Below are 22,348 nucleotides of genomic sequence, written 5' to 3'. Positions count from 1 at the left end.
ACAGGTGGTGACACAGTGAACTGCAGACGGCCAGATACTTTCTGAAAGGCATAGCAGTGATTCAGCCTCAGATGAAAGTAGAAATTTGGACCCAACATTGTCAGCATTTCCAATCTCTCTAGAAAACCCAGTAATTGATTTGCATTTCAATCTCCTGCTTCTCAAATGTTGGCAACTAAGATTAACCACAGCCTTTAGAAATCACATGACTTGTCCCCACACTTTATTTAGATCACCATGATGGACCATACTTATGTCAAATAACCCCATCCTTACTTTTATTGGCTTTACTCGTCATCATTTATAAGTTTCTCATTTTATTAGGTTGCATTTATGTGTATATGCTTTACTGTCTCAAATGTAAGCTCCATTACTGAGGTACTTTTTTTTCACTGTTATTGAATGGATGAAGCATTCTTTAAAGTGGCATAGGCCAAAATCAACCTGAACCCTGTATTTGCTTCAGAAGTTGTGACTACTATTCCTGAGCACTTAGCTTATTGTACATTATCTCTTCCTTTAGTGAACTTATACAACCATTTCGAACTTTTCAGGGCCCTTTATATTGTTAAATATATTTTTATATGCTTAGTCCCTCAACTAGAAGATATTCATCATAGGAGCCACAGCTACACCTGCGCTGTCTTCTCATGCTTACCCATGGTAAGAATTTAATAAATACCAGATTTTCTCAGGCACATCCACTGGTGAAATAATCAATGTAGATGCGAATGGCATGAAGTTAAGCATTGAAAAAAGGTATTCAAAGTTGCTTGAGAGCTATGTAGTTTATATGATGAATGATTTCTGGTGCTCTGGTGCCTCTTTACTGCCCCTTAAAGACAGCAACATGCTTTTGGATAGTAGCCCTTGATGACTGGTATAATGATAATTTAAAAATTCAGTAAAGGCCTTGTGTGTTTATGCTAAAAAAGGCCTTTGTGACTTATGCCAAATAACTGTGATAATGCAAACATGGTCCTATGAAAACAAATGTGAATATAAAAAATAGATTCTATTACTTGAAGCAGAGTGTTTTAGTGAAATAGATTGATACAGTTTTTTGGTTTTGTTTTTTGGTATCGGGGATCAAACTCAGGTCCTTGTGCTTGCAAGGCAGGTGGTCGAACCACTGAGCTAAATCCCTGGCCCGATTAATGCAGTTTTAAGAATTCTTTATTATAGGTGCCCAAGAACTTAATTTCATTGCATATGAACCACTGATCCAAAACCAACTGAACACAATAAATGTAGATGTTTTGAACTTCACTGTCTGACATGCTATTCCATTTTTTAAGAAGGATTCAGGGTGACATGATGACCCTATTGTCTCAAAGGAATATCTGACATCACACCTACAAGTAATGTTTGGGGAACTCTCATCTGGAATGAAGTGCTCCCCATTTCCTTGCCTTGCCATTACAATCAGCTCTGACAAATGTAGTGAGAGAGGAGGTAGAGCTACAGCAAGCCTGTGGCAGACTTTGCAGGTACCAGGGAAGCACACTAATTGGCTCTGCACCCCGCACACTGTGCAGGGGCTGACTCACAGCACATGCTCATCGCCCATCAGTGACACACATCCTCAGAACCTTTCTAGTCCCAAGGTGTCACTTGGTCCAGGACAGGATTACAGCAAAAGCGATGCAGACACTGTTTTTTGTTTGTTTTTTAAATATACATTTCAGTTCTTATTTCCATTTTCAGTTTCTCACACCAGAGAAAAATGCGGTATTTAAACATGTGTGTCCGATTTATTTCACTTAAGGTATGGTCTCAAGGTCCATCCATTTAGCTACAAATCAGACACTGTTCTTGAAATCAACACGATTGCCTTTTAATTATGGGATGGGTGGAGAAGGAAGCCTTTCAGATATTTCAGTTACTACATTTCCTTCCTGAGGCCTAACACAGACTATCTAGCCGAGATTAAAATTTACTAGAGTGTTTAGAGCAATTCTGATCTAAGGTTTTTAGTTATTCCCACAGGCTACTATGTGGACAGGTCAGCTGAGTTATGAAACTGTTTTGTTAAATAAATATCTCAAACTAAGATTTCCATGGCCCACAGGGACTCTAGAATGGAGAAAGGAAGAAGCCATTTCTTCTGGCTGCGTATGTTTGCTCAGGAAGTCTCACCAATTTCTGTGACTGTTTACTTGCTGACCCATCACAATGTCCACTTCTATTCTTTGGCTCTTGCCAGACCATCAGATTCATTATTTTCAAGTGCCTAATGGGGTCTCCCTATGGTCATCTTTAAGGCAACAGGTATAACTCAATCCCGTCCCTCTACTCACAGCTATGCCTTCTGGAATTAAATTCCTATATTTAGCTTTTATTGGTTCAGTTGTTTGAGTGCCTATTTGTGCTGCAACAGATTAAGAAAAAAGACTCAGCGTTGTCTAGTGGGGAGGAGACATGTGAAGACATAAGTGCAGTGCAACAACTGCCCTGTGGGCAGAGAGGCAGCACCTTGTCCCATCTTGGAGACAAGAGAACGGACAAGGGAACTGGGTCTTATTGTTCTTGCATAATGTCTTGTGTAGTCACCTTAGCTCCCCAACTAGAAAGGATCCTGAGGCAAAAATCTTTTCTTATATGCTCATCTCCTACAATAAGTAGGGCTAGCACAGCAGTTAGCCAATTAGCTAGTAGCCACTGACAAACATTTGATGGTTCCTGGACAAGGAATCACCGACTCTGGCACCAATGACAGGCCAAAGTTGAAAGTGGTTTATCCCCACTGGCGCTTTCTCCCTGCTTGCTTGGCTTCTCCCTGCATACAGCTTTGGTCTGAAAACCTAAACGCAGTATCTCTCTCTGGTAATCCTCAGGAAGACTTTCTCCACACAGGTTGTGAAATATGGACAGTGCTGCTACACCTACTCAGTGTCATTGCAAACAGCATTTACCATCTGCCTAGGTCTAGTAGAAGTACTTAATATATGGTTTATGCATTTACTGCTCAAAGCAAGCCTGGGTGATGGGTACTGCTGCTATCTCTACTTTATAGAAGTACAGCTGATTTGCTCAAGGTAAGACGTCGATACATGCAGTCAGGCTCTGGAAGCTCTGCTCTCCGACACTACATTCATTCTGCTGACTTGGAGGAGTGGTGGTCATATCATATCTGTCTTTATATTCTAAGATGTTTAAATACTAAGTTGGGGCATTTGCAAAAACAGGAACAAACTACCATTTATTTAGCTTTGCTCCCTCCCATCCAAGACCAAGCTGATCTCTAAACAAGCATCAAAACCCAAAGCTCATTAACATCAGCATGTGCTTCAATAAGGTGAACACTACAATGATGTACAATTACATTCTAATAATTCAATGCCCAAGAGCCCTGTAAAACAATTGCGAAGGCCCAAGATTATCACAGTATGCAAATGCACTAGGAAAATCATTACCTATTTAGTCTCTTTCATTTGGGTGGGTTTAACATGAGAAGAATAATCCATGCTACAAGACGAGATTTCATTTTACAGCTGTAGTAACCAAGTACATAAAAGCTTGAATCTGTCCCAATAGCTTCTAAAAGATTTTTCCCATAGTGTCAGAGGCAAAAATAATGAAATCTTGCAAATGTACAGTTAATAGGACCCTGGAGGACACTAACTTCAAAAATGCCTGGTCTATAAGACATTAAAGGCTTGATTTTAGTTTCTGCACTGTTCCTGTTAATAACAATGTCTAATTAAAACATCTGTAAAATACTGATAGTTTTAATTTTACATAAAATTTCCAAAACAACTGTTACACAGTATAATAGGTATCTGCAATGAATAGGTTATTAATGGAAATATTATTTTAAATTAAAATCAGGTTCTAAATTTAAATTAGTCATCTCTTGCTAATGAAGAGAAAAGGAAGTCACCCGTGCTGGGAATACAGAAAATCTAGTTTTCAACATCTGTGAAAGGAAATTCACTCGATCATTTGGTCTGAAGGATAATTCAGTTTGCTGCTTTCTGTCTTGTACTTCACTTGGCACTTCTGCTGGGTTTCACAATTGAACTCGACATTAAAGCATCAGCCTAATGCACCTTTCATCACATCACTTTATAATTTAAAAACCACCACTCAACTTTATTCACAGTCTGAATCCCCCTCCTGGTTTCCAGCTAGGAGACAGAAGAGATTGCTATTCCCTGCAGGAGCTTCTCCCTCCCAACCCTGCGAACTTGATGAATATTTTAAGAGGAATGGCACAAAATCTCAGCTTTCTCTTTCTTTGGGTCCCATCTTCTTTTACAAAGCAAAACAAAAGGAATTAGCAAGGCTTAGTGGCTGGCTGCAATTCAATATCGTTTTTTCTAATTAATGCACAATAAAAGAGGGTTGACACGCCATCAGGCTGTACGCTGTGTGTCTACTGATGCTGTGCTGAGATGGGAAAGGATCCCCTCCAGACAAAGGATCTGCGTTTCGGGTTACTTCACATCCATACCATGGTTCACAGCAGATGCTGCAGAATGTGGTCCACAGCATGAGGGAAGCTTTCACAAGTCAGGTAGGGAGGTGGGTTAATTTTTTCTTCATCTGCTGCTCGATATTTCCCTAAAATGAAGATAAAGCCAGTGAACAAAGGCCATGGCTAGAATGTTAAATTAACCACACCCCTGGGCACCTGGGTCAGCTGGGGATCACCCTTACAATTATCACCAGTGGATCAAGGGCTCCACATTTCCCAAAGCACTTTTTACTGAAGCCTCAGAATTCAAGGAGGCAATTCCAAGAGACATCATATTCAGCATTTTCCCAGGTCCTCTGGTCTTTCACAACAGTCACAGGTAGTAGGACACTTGACAGTGAAGGTTTCTTTCAAGTTGCAGCTGATGAAATCATTTTCTCCCTCACTCCCAGCCCTGAAGATAGGAATGGTGATTAAATCAATGCTTTTAAATGGAAGCTCAGACCCCAGAGGGCACAGGTCTCCGTTCCTGAGGGTGACTGGAAACAACATGTGCTGCTGTCAAGCAGGGAGGGACCCTGGGAGCCTGGCAAATGAGAGTGCAAGGGGTGGAAGGGTACAATGAGTGATGGATGTTTACAGGTCTGCGGCCACACGGCAGGCACCAAGTGGCAGGCACATTGCTTACCCCTCCTGATTCTGGAATTTCAGGGTGCCTGCTCTTTCCAGGCCTGGCACACAACTGAACACTCCAGCCCAGAGAGGTCACACAGTGGTCAGGAGAGCTGTTACAAATGTCAATCAGATGGCGTGGTGGTCCCTGTTTAAATACCCTCAATGGGCCCAACTGCTCTTCAGGAAGAAGAGCACCCAGGATCTTGTCCTTTTGCTTCCACCACATTTACAGCAATTTCTAAGTGTATACTTATTTAATGTCTGTCTCATTTCTCATACCTAAGAAGGCTATAAATTCTTGGAGAGCAGAAACAATGTTTATTATATGCCTTCATGAATTCCCAACACCTAACACTGTGACCAGCTTTTGGCAGGGATTCCCCAATATTTTTTCAAACAATAAATGGAATAAGATGGGTGCCATGGTGTCGGCCTGTGTTACAGCTTGTGTCTAGATGTCCCCCAAAGCCTCATGCAGTCATAGTTGGGCTTTTCAGAGGGGCCAGATCGAGAGTGTGTGATGCTGAAATTAAGGGTGTGGTTACTAAATCAGGTCACTGATTGGTTTGGCACCGCCCTAATCCCAGTAGCCCAGATAGAATATAGAAGGGCCAGAAAGAGGCTTGTCTTGTCCTTTGCTTGTTTTGCTACCTTCTGGCTACCATGAACTAACTATTTCTCCTCTGCGATGCCTGTCTGCTATGCAACCTTTACTTGGAGCCAACTCACTATGGACCGAAACCTCTACAAACTGTGAGCTAAATAAACCTTTCCCCCTTTAACCTTGGGTATTGGGTATTTTGTCTCAGCAATTAGAGAAAAGTAACTAAGCCTGTAACCCCAAAAGTCTGGGAGTCTGAGGCAGGAGAATTGCAAATTCAAAGTTCAAAACCAGCTTGGGAGCAACTTAGCAAGACTCTACGTCAAAAAACAAATTTTTTTTAAAGGCTTGGGGATATAGTTCAGTATGAAGCCCTGGGTCCAATCTCCGGCATGTCTTTTAAATGTATATATTTTTAAAAGGAATGAAGGAGGGAGGAAAAAAGAAATGAGTGGTGCTCCAGCCCAGGCCAGTAGAAGGAGGTCTGCTGTACTGTAGCTTCCAGGCTGCTTCTGCATTTTACCTTCTTTCTCCTCTCATCTCTTTTTCTGTGATTTCTGGTATTTATTCTTTTTCTTTCTCCAGTTTTTTTTTTTTTTGGTCCAAATCCAGCTCCACTAGCAACAGAACCACTGTTTCCTGTACCTCTTTAGAAGGTTTTCCCCAGCAGACAGAAGTCTGAAAACCCCAACCACCTTTTCCACATCTTCGCCCCATGCTGGAGAAGATACTTCCTGTCTTACTGTACTACGAATTCTAAAAGCGAAGGACTCAGCATCAAATGTACAAAGGTCATTAATATATCCCTCACTCATCCTCAAGGCACCATCACAGCACGATTCACACAGCAAACTTTACAGCCAGTTTTCTTTTCAAGCTTAAATCCCAGTAAGCACAAACTCCTTTTCCAGGTTTCTACTTGGTCTCACAGTTAAATGACTAAGACTGCTATACCACCTACTGCGGTACTTCCTGGATCCAGGTGTCTAAGGGATAAATAAGTTTCTCAGCCATGGAATTAAGGACCTCTAGAAAGTTTCTGCTTCTGCTGGCTCTGCAGATAGTGGGGGGTTTTTGTTTTTGTTTTTGTTTTACAGAGGACAAATGATAAGCGGCTTAGATGTATGTTCTAGTTCCAGCACCTACCACTGTGCCTAGCACACAGCAAGGGCTCAATGATGTTAACTGAATGAATGAAATGGCTGCATCTCTCATACCTGACTCTGCAGCAGCCTGTGCCTCTCTGGATGAATAAACGATGAACAGAGAGAGGATACAGGAAGCTATGTTGATGCTGTAAGATGAAAGAGCAATCCCACTTTTTTCTAGGTGACTATTTCACATGCTAAATGGAAATTCTGGTTAAGTCAGAAGTTTTTCAAATGTTCATTGAGTATCTACCATGTGCTACACTGAGAAACAAAATTGCTCAAGACTATTCACAAAAAATACTTATTAGTGAATGAATTAAAACATTGATAATAATTTTAAACATTGGGAAGCCTAGCCCTTATATACAGCGCTGGGTTAAAATTTATTGACAGAGCTGTTCTTTATGGTCTTAGAGCATGGGCTTACTCTCAATTTTTCTGATCTAAGGTCAACAGTACAAATGGGCTTGTTTTCATGAGATGGACTCAGCTACTTTACTAATTCCACATTTTAGATTTGACTGTTAGCCTGCTGGCTTCTCTAAGATAGCTTCATGGCCCTGGAATAGGCATCATAATAACTGCTAATCAAAAAGAAAGCAAGCCAATGGAGACCAGCCAGGGGATGGGGCATTCATGACAACACACGGGTCCAGTTTCGATGGCTGGTATAAACCCTTAATTACCTGAGCTAAAGAAAGGAAATGTTCATGGAAATAATACACTAGAGCAAAACAGTTACTGAAGCTTATCTCAATGACCAGGCGATAAAACTGCGAAGGTGGATAATGAAAACAAAGATGGAGGGGAGGACAGTGAGTGTGGCTATTTTTCTTGACATTTTTCATATTTTCTCTTTTTGCTCATGCAACAAAGCTGTAATGTTCCAGGGTAGGGGATGATCATTTTGTTGTAGAGATATGAACAAAATACCCTGCTAATTCTGAAGTCACTGGTGTTCCTCTCTTCAAAGCTCCAGGAGTTCACTCCAGAGCCCAGGAGTGAGCAGTGTTGATATTTTCACTATTCTCACATAGCCTTGTCACAACAAATACTTCTTAATCAACCATGGCTCCATCTACATTTTCCTGTTTCTATTTTTAAACTTCTGCAATTATGTTTCTTTTTGCAGTAGCACTGAGCTACATCCCCAGCCCTTTTTAATTTTGAGACAGAGTTGCTAAGGTGGAGGTTGCCCAGGTGTGACCTGAACTCATGATCCTCTTGCCTCAGCATCCCAGAGTGCTAGGACTGATTACAACAGGTGTGAGCTACATAATCACATTTTCTTGAACAAACATCATAGGTTTCCCTGTAGTAATACTTTGGTGGCTTTTTCCTTTTGTGAACAGCTTGTTAAACAGTTCCGTTACCAGGCAAATGAGCTCACAGAGATATCTCTGAAATCTTTTATCTGTCATTTGATTTATAAGAGCCTGATGAAAATTCTTAGACAAGATTTCTGGTTATTATGTGCTATTAATTCCAAATTCAGCAGGTCCCTTTTGGGGGAGGGGCTGGAAGTGGACCTTTTCATTGCAACTGGAAAAGCCCCTTAAGTTCTCAAATGCAAAGGTATTCAACCCCACTCACAGCTCCAAACTCTGTTCTTTCCTTAACTTGCCAAGACCACTAGTCACTCGATATACTGGATAGTGTACTATGAGAGACACAAGGGGCCAGTACAATGGCATCATTCTCAAAGAGCCCACAGAAGGAAAGAGCTCTGACAAGAGTCACATAGCTAGTCAGTGCAGAGCTGAGACCAGGACATGGGACACTGACCAGTCTCCTGTAGTCATCATGCCATATGCGCTTATTCCTCTTTTCTTTTTCCTAAATTTATCTGACAGGCCATACATAATAAACCTAATTTTGTTATAGGAAACAGTTCTTATTTGATCACTAAAAACGGAAAATGAAAAGATAAGGAAAGTGTCATACATTTAAAAAAAATGTTTTTAAATGCACACATAAACACAGTAGGTCAGACCACTAAGCTAGCCAGTTCCTAAAGAGATCAACTGCATCATCATACAGTGATACAAAATATAAAAGGTATTTTCACAAAGCACCACAATCCATGGTCCTGTGCTCCATTCCTGTGGGGAAATGCATGGTTATCTCTGGGTATTAAAACATCGCTGGCCTTGATCTTCCTAGCCTTGTACATCATGGGCACATCCCCAATTCTTTTTCCCTGTAATCCTAAACCCATTCCATTTTTGTTTTGTGTCAGGAAGAGCATTAAAGTGCCCAGGGCTCTGCCACTTCTGTAAAGGATACTCTTGGCAATTGTGAACGCTACCATCTTTTTGAAAAAGCACATATACAAGATACCTACCGGTTTTTACTAAGACACCCAGCATGCCGGCGTTCTGAGCCCCACCAACATCATCCCTGCAATCCTGGAAAAGCATAAAGAAGGTACTTAGTCCAGGGTCTTCAGTCAACTTGCCAACAAACACCTTTGATGATACAGCAGGCTGGGATGGCCACCTGGAATCTTCTGGAGATTTTGTGTAATTTTTCAGTGAAAGAGGAGAAGATGTAAAAGGGATGACTTCATATGTAGCATTGTGAGGAAGTAAATCATGTTTGGAGAGGAAAGTGCCACCAAGGCAAAAGTTACACACTAGATTGAGGAACCCCAGTTCCTTATCACCGACAGCAGTGATGAGTCTTCATGCTTTGCCACACATATATCCATCATCTCTTCAAACAGAACATGGGAAAAGTATTCTATGCATATGACAGCTTGTGAGGTGAATAATCCAACTACTGTCAATAAATGAAGGAGATTCAGAAGATAGCTTTTCTGTGGCCCATGTAATTATCCTTATATTCCATCCAACTGCCTACAACAGGTAAGATCAAGTCAAATAGAAGGATCACTTGCGCCCAAGAGTCTGAAGTCAAGTTTGGGCAACATAGTGATACCTTGTCTCAAAAAACCAAATCAAGGGCCAGGGATGTAGCTCAGTGGCACTGCGCCTGTCTCACAAGTGCCAAGGTCCTGAGTTAGAGCCCTGGTACCAGAAAAAAAAAAACAAATCAAAAGCGCGCGCAGGCGCACGTGTGTGTGTGTGTGTGTGTGTGAGACAGAGAGAGACAGAGGGAGAGAGAGAGAGAGAATGCCTATAATGATAAATGTAAGGTAATTAAAAATCCAACGTCTGAAACAAACATTAAGAAAAATCAACCCTGCCACCTCATACTTATAAGCAGAATTCATTCAGATCATGCTTGAAGAACATTTTGGCCTTAAAAATCATTAATATTGCTCAGTAACAGCTTGTGGAATTGAGTCTCAGAATTTCAAAATCTTCATCCAAGGTTTAACTTAAAACCTTTTCTGTTATAACTAAATATTCCCTGTTGAAGAAGTGGGGATGAGGAGAGAGAGAAAGAGGAAAAAGGGAAATGAAGTAAAGTGCATGAGGCAAAGGAGGAGAGACTGCCACTTTCTTGGATGACACACAACCTGCCATACATCTGAATAACTGTCTCATGCCCCTCCTTCCTCCTCATCTGCCTCAGTCCTGGCATCTCTTGCAATAAAGAATTCTGGCTTCAGATAACCATTGCTTCACAGACATTTGTTTAGCAAAGTCAGCTATAGGATTTTCAAGAGAAAAAGGTGGGAGTGAAAACATGGAAAATATGACTGTGTTCAATGATTATCATACTGATTTTATATGAGTGATTATAGAAACAGATGACATCAGGAGGACTGGGATAACATTTCCATCACTACAAGAAAGCTGGGAGGAGCCAGGTGTCGTGACATATAACTATAATCCCAGCACTCTGGAGGCTGAGGGAGAAGGATCATGAGTTCAAGGCCAGCCTGGGCTACTGGGCTATATATACAGTGGGACCCTGTAAAAAGAAAAAGAAAGAAAAAAAGAAAACGAAAAGGGGTCAAGAGATGGCAGGGTGAATGAAAGAAGCAATTAAGATGTGTTATGTACATGTAGTAACTTCACACAAGGAATGTAAACATTATGTACTACACACAGTACTGATAAACTAAAATTTAAAAAACAAAAGCTAGGAGAGAGTCCAGATCCTGAGGTCTACTTCCAGCTGTACTGCTAATCAGCCATGGTAATAGGTAGGAGATATACCTTCCTAAGCTTTAGTTTTCTAGTCTATAAAATGAAGGAGTTTGGACAGGACAATCTTGATAGTCACTTCCAGGCTCTCATGTTATTTAAAAACTGAAATAAGCCCTTACCACCTTACCATGAGGCATGTATCCAGCTTTTTTTCCATCATGACATACATAAGAAATAATGTTTGCCCCATACACAGGAGCAAACTGACAAAGTGCTCAGAGCCATAGGTGAGTAGGGCTTCTAAACATCCCAGGCAGAGCCCTAGAAGAGGTTGAGGTGATTAATATCTTTAGCTACTTGTGACACAATGATTGAGAAATTCTTCCATAAAGCATAAGCTTAGGAAAAGTAATGGCAGAATTTTTTAGGTATAGGTTGTTCTCTGCATAAGTAATATTCAAAAAATTTTAGATTTGTATAGGGGTTTCCTTCAGAAAGACATATAAAACATTTAACTGACTTACAATATAGTTTAAAAATTATATATGTCCCATCGCTCTATGGAAAATGTCAGAAACAATAAAAAATTTGGTTATTTAGAAGAACGCCACTAAACAGTGACAGGAAAGCTTGCTTTACTTACTACTCTCTTTCCTGTAAGTAATAGATACTCTGCTTTCCTACAATCGTGTTTTGAAGCTGGCTCTCCCAGTGTGATAGGGGAGTTCAGGGCATTGCCTGTGCTTTTACTTACATCTCCTATCATGACAGCTTCCTCAGGTTCACAGCCAGTGCCCCGCAATGCTTCCAGAAAGAATGTCTTCTCCGGTTTTCCCACTACTATGGCTTTGGTATCTGTGGCATACTCTAGAGCGGTCACAAATGGTCCAGGCCCCAAGGCTAAGCCATCTTTCCTTTTGTAATACCTGGCTTTGTGGATCGCTATCAGAGGTGCCCCATCCAGGAGTAACCTAGAGAGACCAAGAAAATGGAAACTGGCTAAAAGCAAGGCTTTTATAACTGAGAAAGTGGTTTTATTCGCATCCACAGAAACAAATAGTTTCTTATTAACTTTTAATGACTTGCTGTCTTCTAATGAATTCACAAAGAACTACCGGGAATTACACTCAGCTACACTAAAGAAAGGTGATAGATTATTAAATTTGGGATTGCTTCAACCTTTTACCTTTAGTGGTTTCAGACACTTTACCCAAATCACCAGGGAAAGAGAATTAAAAGAACTAAAGCTAAATAAGGCACTCGAGGGAAGAAGCTTAACTTAATGAGACGAGTTGTTTCAACTTTCCCTAATGGTAAGCAGGAGGCTCCTGGGCCTCTGACAATACTACATGACTACTGCCACAGTGACATACAAAATGCAGTACTGAAATAATTGGATCCCTGTTTCCTCTATTCCAAAATATAAGTTTCTTTTCACTTCAGGAATTTAATAGAGTGTTTTAGAGTTTCTGTTTGTAATTTTACCTCTTCACGCTAGCTTTTGACTGCTTTTGACAGTTTGCACATCAACCCATCTTTCCAAAGCACACACTACAGCTTAAGGGAGAGTCTACATTCAAATCCCAAAACAGGGCTGACTACACTCTCATGCCAAACAAGAGGCACAGAGTGTTTTCCATCAGTTTGATAACCAAATACTACATGTAGCTAAGCATAATCTCAGTGACTCAAGCATAACATAGTAACTCTCCATGAACTTAATACTTTCTGATCCTCACCTCCCCAAATCTGCCACCCACCTCAACAAAGAAGCCTTTACTCACACAGCAGTAGTCACACATGGTTTATTATCTAATGGAATGTGGAATATGATGCATATCTTAAACTGCTTTTAACTCATGTAATAAATGACCTACTAGCTTAATTTACCTTAACTCATCTACTTAGTTAAAATATTTAGTATGTCCATGGAGGAAGAATTCATCACATCTTACCCTTCACAATTATGAGTAATTAAGTGTTCAACCATGAAACTGCTAAATTATTCTTGTCAGTGGGCATGGAAATAACTTCCTGTGGGAGTTACAGAATTCAGACATTTATGATTAAATATTTTATTAAGTAAAAACCAATACTGGACAATTACAGGGACTTTTAGTTATTATAAAGTGCTCACAGCACAAGACTAATCCTTCAAATTTACTTACCAATACAAACACATATTTATTTCTGAAAACAAATCTTGAAATATAGCAATAGGAAACCTGCAAAGCTCCTGTTGGCTTTAAAGAACCACAGCTGATAGCAAAGAGATATCAATGGGTGATTCATCTATTCCCTTCTTCTACACTGTACCATGGAACTGGGATTCTTTATGCAACAGACCTCAAAATTGCTTTCCACTTACATAGCCAAACTAAAAACTCATTTGATCTAGCTTTGTTAATATTTTATTATGTAGTAACTGGGGATAAGACTTATCAGCTTGATTGATGTGTATACTCAATTCCCAGGCAGTACTTATTGGCTTCCCTGGCAGGACTGAAGCTGTAAGTTCCTCTATATTTCTCTAAGTGGGAAGTGGTTCCGCACTAGGCTAGCAAGATGTACATCTCAGGAAAATGGCTCCTGCCTGTACACTTTTCTCTGCATAAGGCAAGCATCACTGAATCTTCAAAGAGCTGAGGTATACCTAGGATGGACAGAAAGGGACACACTGTCTAGGACACAGATTAAAAGATCTTTTATAGTTAAATATTTTTTTAAATATCAAAAATAGCTGAGCATAGTATTATATGCCTATATTTCCAGTATTTGGGAAGCTTGAGGCAGGAGAATTACTAAGTTTAATGTCACCCTGGGCTACATAGGGAGTATAAGCCAGCATGAACTATATAACAAGACCCTGTCTCAAAAAGCAAAAAAAGACCTCTAAAACTTGGGGTGGTTTCATACTTACTAGACAGGAGACAAAGTTTGTTTTTTCTAACATCAGAAATAACACATCAGCAGGAAATTTTCTAAAACTTTCTAACTACAATGGAAAAGGGCAAATGAAGGCCCAGTATCAAAATCTAACTGTAAATTCCAGGAAGGCAAAAAAAACACCTCAGGCAAGCTGGGCATGGGGCACACTCTAATTCCAGCAAGCTGGGAAGCTGAGGCAAGACAATTCTAAGGTCAAACCCAAGTTGAATTTTCAAATGAGACCATCCAGAGATGCTTGTTGAACTGAATCACACCAACCAGGGAGAGCTAGAGCCAGTATGGGAACCTGGAACATCTATAAACTACTACATCACTCTTCGAAATAAACTATGCTATCTTTCTTTGATTTAGAAATAAAGCTATTTACTATTACCACTTCTATTTAGTACCATACTGGAGGTTCCAAGAGTGCAATAAAGAAAAAGAAATAAAAAATTTAAAATTATAAGGATATAAAATTGTTATTATTTGTAGATGGCACAACTGTCTATATAGAAAATGTAACACAAAAGATTCCATAAATAAATCATTAGAATCAGCAAGTGCATATAAGATGGTTGCTGGATACAAGGTTAATATACAAACACCTAATGAAATTTATATGTATTAGCAATTAAAAATAAAATTTAACAAAATATATTTACAATACCATCAAAACCCACAAATTACAAGGATTAGCAAAAAATGCCTAACATCCATCCTTTAAAAGCTACAAAATCTTGATGGGAGAATATAAAAAAGAAAAACCTAAATAAATGAAAATATATTTCATTCTTGTAACACATCAGTCATAACACATTATGACTGGAATACACATATTCAGATGCAAATTTTACCCAAATCCAAAGATTCAATAAAGTATCAAGCTCACAAGGAAGACTTGTTGGGGAGGGGAGTGGAAATTAAGTTCGAAAATCTATATGGAAGTACAAATAATAAAGAACAGCTAAGACAGTCTTAAAGAAAAGTAAGGTTGCAGGGTGTACACTATCAAATATAAAGAGTTTTAAAACTACAGTAATCAAGATAGTGTGGATAAGGAATCTAGAAACAAAGCCATCTATACAGTCACCCAATTTATGTCAAAAGCAAAACTGCAATTCAGTGGAGGAAAGAATGGGTCTTTGCAATAAATACTGCTGAAACAATGAATATATGTGAGGAAAAATGAATACTCTTCATACTATTCACAAAAATTCAAATAGTTCCTACATCGAGCTGTTACATGTACAACAATAAAGTTCACAGAAGAAAGATTTGAATGGGCACATAACAAATGAAGATATTCAATGGCCAAGAAGTACATAAAAAGGTATCAACAACCTCATCAGAGAAATACAAATTAAAATTCACCAAGATACCACTATATGCACCAAACAGAATAGCTATAATTACACAGGCTGTCAATATTCTGGTGGAGCAAATGAACTTTCATTTGTAGCTAGTGAGAATCTATAACTTGGTACAGTCATTTTGGAAAACTACTTGGCAATATTTACTAAGGCTAAACTACTGTCTATCCTATTATCTAACAATTTCACTTCTAGATCTATACCCAAGAGAAATGAATGCATATGTCTCCAAAAGACATGTAAAAGAATATTTATGGCAGCTTTATTCACAACAGCAAAATTGGAAACCACACAAATGCTTATTAACAGCGGAATAAATAAATTGAAAAAAATCTATACAAGAAACTACTATCACATAACAATGAAGAAAAGAAACAAAACAAAGTATTGCTACATGTAACAACTTTGATAACTCTCAAAAAATAGTAAAAGGCTACACATTATATTATTGTATGAGTTTGTTCATTTGAAGATCAAGAACTAAGAGCAGTGGTTACCTTAGAGAAAGAAAGGCAGTGACTAGCAAAGGAAGCCCTCCTGGGTGCTGGATTGTTCTTTACATAACCACAGTGGGGGTTACGTAGGTGTATCTGTGTGTAAAATTCTGTTGAGTTGTATACTTACAAATTGTATACTTTACTGTGTATGTTACATTGCAATTTAGAAAAATCAGTAACAGAATATGTTTTAGCTGCTTATTCCCTCTGAAACTTTTATTCAGAGTAGCAAGAGTTACCTTGATCATAACGGAACATTTCCAAATTACCAAACAGCCACTAGCTGACCCTCAATTCTGTATTCCATGATTTTTAAATCTGTGCATTATGTTCTTCTGCTGTATATACTATACTAATGGAATGCTTTAAATAACTCAAGTTCTTAAGTTTTAAAACCATTTCTTATCTCCAATGTGTTTATTTTTATTATCTGGACTTTATTAAGAAGACTGCATAGCACTTAGCCCTTTCAAAAATGGAAAAATCTCACAAAAATATTTCTAATTTGAACCACGATATCATATTGTTCTTATACTACTCATGCTCATGGCTCTAAGTACTGAGAAAGTATTCTGGCGTTACAGTACAAACACAATAAAAAGAGAGGCCATTATTTTTTTCTCTTTTTCCTTTACTAAAGAATTAAACATCCTGGCATAATTAAACTTGTTATTTTTTCTTAAGAAAGAGATGCCCCCAAGCATCTATTCAACATTCAATAAAAGCCATTTATAGTAATAAGAGTCTCCCCACCCCCCCAAAAAATACCAAAATCTACACACCTCTGATCTTTGGAAGACCTTGATACCCTGTGACAATTATAGAAGTGACCTCATTAATAAAGCTTCAAAACATTATTCTTAAACTAGCTTCATTTATGAATTTAAATGTAAACTTGTGATGCCCTCTATCTCAGGTAACGACATTCTAATAAGCTTCTCTAGAAGCTGAAGAACAGTTGCTCTAATTTCAAGAAAAAAAATCTCAAACTATTCCTAGGTTAAGTAATTTCAAGCAGTATTTTTCAAAACTCTTTTGACCTTGCCACTATACTTCTAGTAAAATAAATCTTAAGGAAAAAATCACATTGCCCAACAAATATGTTCTCAGAAATTTAAAACTAATTCAAAAACCTGGAAATAACTGCAATACAAAACTCATAGCTAAATAATTTGCTGCTTCTTAAAATAAAATTATGTTCTAGGAATCAAACATGTTTTAGAATAATGCTTAAGATTAGAAAATATGCACAATATATTTTTGTTTTGTTTTGTTTTTGTTTATGGCGCTGTGGAATGAACCAAGGGCCTCATACAGTCCAAGCGAGTGGTTTACCATGGAACCACATCCCCAACCCTTGCTGAGGGTTTCAAAAGTGGGGGGTACTGCATAGTACTGTAACAGGGTCTACATTCTCACTTTCGTATAAACATCTATGTGCACAGAAACAAACTAGCTACATGCCAATATGATAACTGTGGTTCTTTTTAGGTAGCAAGATTTGCTAATTTTTATTCCTTTTTCAGCATTTAAAATTTTCCATGATGAACATATATTATTTTTGTGGTTACGTATTTTTTCATCTTGTTAGTACTAAATTCAGATTAGGCTATTAAAGTTGTCTATTTGCCTACATAGTCTTCCTCCTAACAGTGATCATCAAATTTAATTATAACTGATCTGTTACTTAAACGCTCAAGCTTTGGGTTTCTAACTCAGATCAGAAGGTTAAAAAAAACTTGCTATAAGCTAATAATACTGCTGTGAAAATCAATTAACTAAAGCTATGGATATTCATATGATGAATCACATATTACTTCTAGCGAAGAAAGCAAACTGAATGTAAACAGTACAAAACATACAAATACTATATAATGTTTAGGAATACTTACATGTTACTATAAGTATAAAAAATATATAAAACAGGAACACTAAATTCATAATCTTATTACCTACGGATCCTAGGTAAGTTTTCCTGAGTGAAAACTTATAGGTATTATATTTGCAGGGGCTAACAAATGTATGGATAATTTCTGCATCTTAATATGATGCATCTTTTAAATCTTAACAATGGTTGTCTCTTTTAGCATTAGGTAAAAGGGAAAAGCTACCAGTGGCCCTTAGGGTTTGAATGGTTTTTTTTTTTTTTTTTCTTTTTGGTACCAGGGATCGAACTTGGGTCCTTGCACTTACAAGGCAGGCGCCGGAACCACTGAGCTAAATCCCTGGCCCCAAGGTTTGAATATTTTTAAGACAATCTAAATCCAAATCATATTTATTCCTTAAAACTGGTTCATTTCCTTTACCAAAGTTAATTATTTAAAATCATTCTCAATTTCATTCAAGTATTTAAGACACATTTATATATGTGCTAAATAGTACATATACACTGTACCATGAGGGGGCTTCCCATTAAAGACACAGTAAATGAGTCAGTATAATATGAAGGTTGATATCTGCCTTCATGCATCATGTCCTTGAAACTGGCATTCAAGGAAGCTAAGCAATGGGCTTTAACATTCAATATTTACTCTCATTATCAAGCTGAACAGTAATTTAATTAGTGGTTTGTTTGAGATGTGTATATTTGCCACATAAAATCCAAACAACTGTAGTTACTGGCTGAACAGTATAGTCTCCGTGGAAACATCAATATGCAAAAAAGGGCAAGACCTAAAATCTTTGTCAACTCTCTATCCAGCTGTTAAAGTACATTTGTGAAATTAGAGTTGACCTATAAGTAGTACACTGTAATGGCTTAAAATGCAGTGTTTAAAAAATCGATATAGTTAGGAAAGTATACTAATTAGATAGCATCCCAGCAATTACATTCAGTATTATGTCAATATGCATTTTTATTACCCCATGTCTAGTATTTATCTAAGACAGAGACCTTCCAACTTCCTATTAAATATGTCCTTTCCAAGTTACCAGCTAAAACCAGTCAATACCTTCTTCTTGAATTGTGTGGTTAAAGGAATTAAGAAAATGTAGCAGGGGTAAATTTAGAAGAAATAATTTGGGATCTCTATTTCAAATGAATACTTACTTGGTATAAATTGTAGACCTTATTTAGGGAGCAGATAGGATAACCCCTACTAAGAAACTGAAGCAGGATAACTGAAGCAGGTGAAGCAAAATAAATTTTAGTATTATATATTCTGAAGTATATTTTCAAGCAATCTGGCATACTAGTAGTGGATGTCCAGATAACAACTACAGTGAATGAATTTTTTTTTTTGGTACTGGGGATCAAACTCAGGAACTTGCGCTTATGAGGCAGGCGTGGTGCCACTGAGCTTAAATCCCTGGCCCTACAGTGAATGAATTTTAAACAAAGGCTTGAGCATCATAGCGACTGAGAGAGCCACAAATGAAAGTATATTATGTAGTTGTGGATTCCATTAAACAAGGGATCTAAATGACCATGCACATGTAGAAAAAGTGGCTGTCCTCAAAGGGCTATTTGTGGCCACACAGTATTTTATTTTATTTTTTCCCCATTAAGTTTATTGGTTACATTTTAGGTATAAAAAACAGTTACATTCATCATTGGGATCTTGTACCTTTACATGAGTATCTTGGTTCATATTTTTTTCCCCTTCCCCTGCCCTCCCTTCACCCCCTCCACCCTACCCTATTTACAAAGACTTTATTTCCATTGTTTTCCTTTTCTCATATTTTTTCTTTTCCCTTCTTTCCTTTCCCCTACCCCTCCCACTTCCCCTGCTCCTTCAGACCTTTTCTTCCTATTACACAATATCAATTATACATTGCTATAATTATAATATAAAGATCTTGGTGACATGACCACAGATTTTACAGAATTTAAAAGGATATAAAAAGCATATTACAAAAATCTTTTTTGAAATAAATTTGACAACTGCTAAGAAGTACCTTGGAAGACAAATTAATGAAACTAACTCTGGAGGAAATATAAAATTTCAATAGCACCTATTAAAGAAAGTATATTCCTAGCTTGAAAACCTACCTATATGACAACAGCAGGCTCATATACATTTTAACTGATAAATTATATCAAACATTTAAAGCAGAAAAAAGAAGGGACACTTCTCCCCTCATTTTAGGAACTCAACATTGTGCTAATCCTGAAACTGGATAGATAATAGAAAAAAGTATGAACATAGATAGAAATTTGTTTAACAAAACAAACTATTAGAAGTCAGATCTGGCAGGATGTAGAAAGTGGTTTTGTTATAGGGATGGCAGTGTTGGTTCAGCATTGGAAGATCCACCCCCAAAAGTTATCGTCTGAACAGAGGAAAGGAAAAAGCCATATGATCCTGTCACTAGTTGGAGAAAAAGTATTGGACTAAATTCTACAGCTGTTCATGGTAAAAGCTATCAGGAGCCTAGAAGTAGAACAGAACCTTCTCAACAGATCAAAGACATGTACTCCATACTTCCAGTGAGAACGCCTTATATGAATGGAGAAGATACAATGCTTTCTCCCTAAGGTGGGGAACAAGGGCAGATATGCCCACTCTTCATCTGTCCATTAAACTTTGAAACATAGTCCCAAACCAAAATAGTCTGGCAATAAAATGACACAATTAGGATAGGATTGGCAAGGTAGAAGTAACACCTTTATATGCATACGAAATGATCATCTACAGAGAAAATACTAAGAAATCTCTAGAAGCACCTAGAACTTGTATTTGAATTTAGCAGGATTAGAAAACACAAGGTATTTATAAAAATTCAGGTCTATGTATACTTGCTATAAATGAAGAACTGGATATTGAAATTTAAAAGTTATGTAGGAGTACAAAGGACCTAGAAAAGTAAAAAGAAAAAGAAAAAAAAACAGTGTTGGAAGACGTTTAGTACCTAATTTTAAGACTTCCTCTAACGCTACAGTAATCAAGGCAGTTTTGGTGTAAGGAAAGACATATAGATCATTTGGTCACACAGATTTTAGATGAGTAGTCATTTTCAAGATTGAAAAACGTGGCCCAATGTGTAAACCTGGCATTATGTTTTAAAGTTTCCTACAAATATTCTCGTTCTAGGACATATCTATCAAGAAAGGAATTCTTGCCAGACATGGTGGTACACATCTGCAATCCCAGGACTCTGGGAGGCTCAGGGAGGAGGATCTGAAGTTTTAGCCCAGCCTGGGCAGCTTAGTGACTGTTACAGTTTGTGTCTAGATGTCTCCCCAAAGCCTCATGAAGTCATAAGGCTTTTTCAGAGGTGGCTGAATCTAGAGCTGTGATGCCGGAATTAAGGGCATGTGATTACTAAACCAGTACACCGATTGGTCTGGCATCGCCCTAATCCACTTAGTCTGGATAAGATAAAAAGGGCAGAAAAACACTTAAGGTTTCCTTGATGCTTTCCTACCTTTACTCCACCATCAACTGTTGCCCCTCTGCCACGTCACCCTGCCTTGGAGCCAGCCGATTGTGGACTGATACCTCCATAAACTGTGAGCTAAATGAACCATTTCCCCTTTAACTTCTGGTGTTGGTGTTTTGTCTCAGTGTGAGAAAAATAACTAAGACAGTAACTTAGTGAGACTGTCTCAAAATTTACAATAAGGCCAGGCATGGTGGTGCATGCTTACAATCCCAGCACTTAGGAGGCTGTGGCAAGAGAATTACTATGAGTTCAAGGCCAGCCTAGACTGCATAGTGAGACCCTCTCTCAAAAACCAAAATAATACCAGAAATAAAAAAGGCATGAAGATCTGGCTCAGTGCAAAGGCCCTGAGTTCAACCCCCAGTACTGAAAAAAAATTCTATATAACATATAAGTTAGAATAATTCTTATGGATCCTTATACTGGTCACACAAATGATCTTTTATATATTCTTGCAGTTAAATACTAAAAATTAGGCTATTTAAATTTTTTTCTAAAAAGCGACTTCAGTATAACCCTATGCAAAATTTGAAAAATTTACTTGTCATTGATTCAAAAGTAAATTGCACTGGTCAGTGGTTAGACAAAAAAAAAAATAAAAAGCAAGATATAAAAAATGGAAATTTCAAAGGAAAAAGGCAATCTCACTCTAGTGCAGATCTGCAGGTAAATTCTGATCTTATTTATCTTACAAAGCATGAGAACAAGCATAAATCTTCCTTTTAGAAGCAGCAGCAAGAAGTTCACATAGATGAAATGCATGTGCTGAGGATTTATAATATCTGATGTACTAACTGTGCTTCTACCAATAGCCACTGGAATATCTCCACTTGGATACCTCACAGGCCAAACAGCCCCCATCACTCCTCACTTTCTAAAGCCCCAACAGTGCTCTCTACTTCACTTGCTTAGGATAGAAATCTGGATGTTCCCCATGACTCACCCTTCTTCTTCACCCTCAAATTCAATCATCCAGTAAGTCATGCGGACACTACCTGCAGCTGTCCTTCCTTACCCCTGCCACCAGTATTTCAGTGTGGACTGTCATTATCACTCATGGAATAATCCAAGTGGCCAGAGAGCAAAACACATAAAACCTTATGTAACAAAGACTAAAGAAGGAAAAAAGGAGGGTACATTATCAGATAAAAAAATAGGTAATTAGATTTACCGGAATGCTTGATTCAAAATTTGATAATGAAAATGTTCTGGTGCCAATCCTATAACCACAGCATTAGGATCATTTGTTTGTATTCC

General features: G+C 38.1%; 2 protein-coding genes across 12 annotated transcripts in view; one reads left to right on the top strand and one right to left on the bottom strand.

Moving 5' to 3' along the window:
- Hdhd2 (haloacid dehalogenase like hydrolase domain containing 2) overlaps positions 1–22,348 on the bottom strand; it is an 83,052-nt gene that overhangs the window by 23,124 nt on the left and 37,580 nt on the right. For 6 of the 11 annotated variants that reach the window (XM_087189239.1, XM_087189232.1, XM_021236597.2 and 3 more), the window contains 4 exons: positions 22,263–22,347; positions 11,663–11,879; positions 9,192–9,255; positions 1,735–4,566 (listed from right to left, as the gene is read on the bottom strand). In XM_087189239.1, the coding sequence (XP_087045365.1) occupies positions 4,463–4,566; positions 9,192–9,255; positions 11,663–11,879; positions 22,263–22,347 (470 nt within the window). In that variant the 3' untranslated portion in view covers positions 1,735–4,462. Of the gene's footprint in view, positions 1–1,734; positions 4,567–9,191; positions 9,256–11,662; positions 11,880–22,262; position 22,348 lie in introns of those variants that run through there. The other 5 variants (XR_205682.4, XR_015442193.1, XR_015442209.1 and 2 more) reach the window with 2 other exon arrangements.
- Positions 1–22,348, top strand: part of Katnal2 (katanin catalytic subunit A1 like 2) — a 157,151-nt gene that overhangs the window by 119,657 nt on the left and 15,146 nt on the right. The window lies entirely within an intron of this gene.

This window comes from Heterocephalus glaber, unplaced genomic scaffold (assembly GCF_053883595.1).
Source record: "Heterocephalus glaber isolate CG9 unplaced genomic scaffold, H.glaber_assembly_v1.0 deba00000331, whole genome shotgun sequence".
NCBI lineage: Eukaryota > Metazoa > Chordata > Mammalia > Rodentia > Bathyergidae > Heterocephalus > Heterocephalus glaber.
Note: the sequence above shows the minus strand (reverse complement) of the source record. Positions and strands in the feature narration are given on the sequence as shown.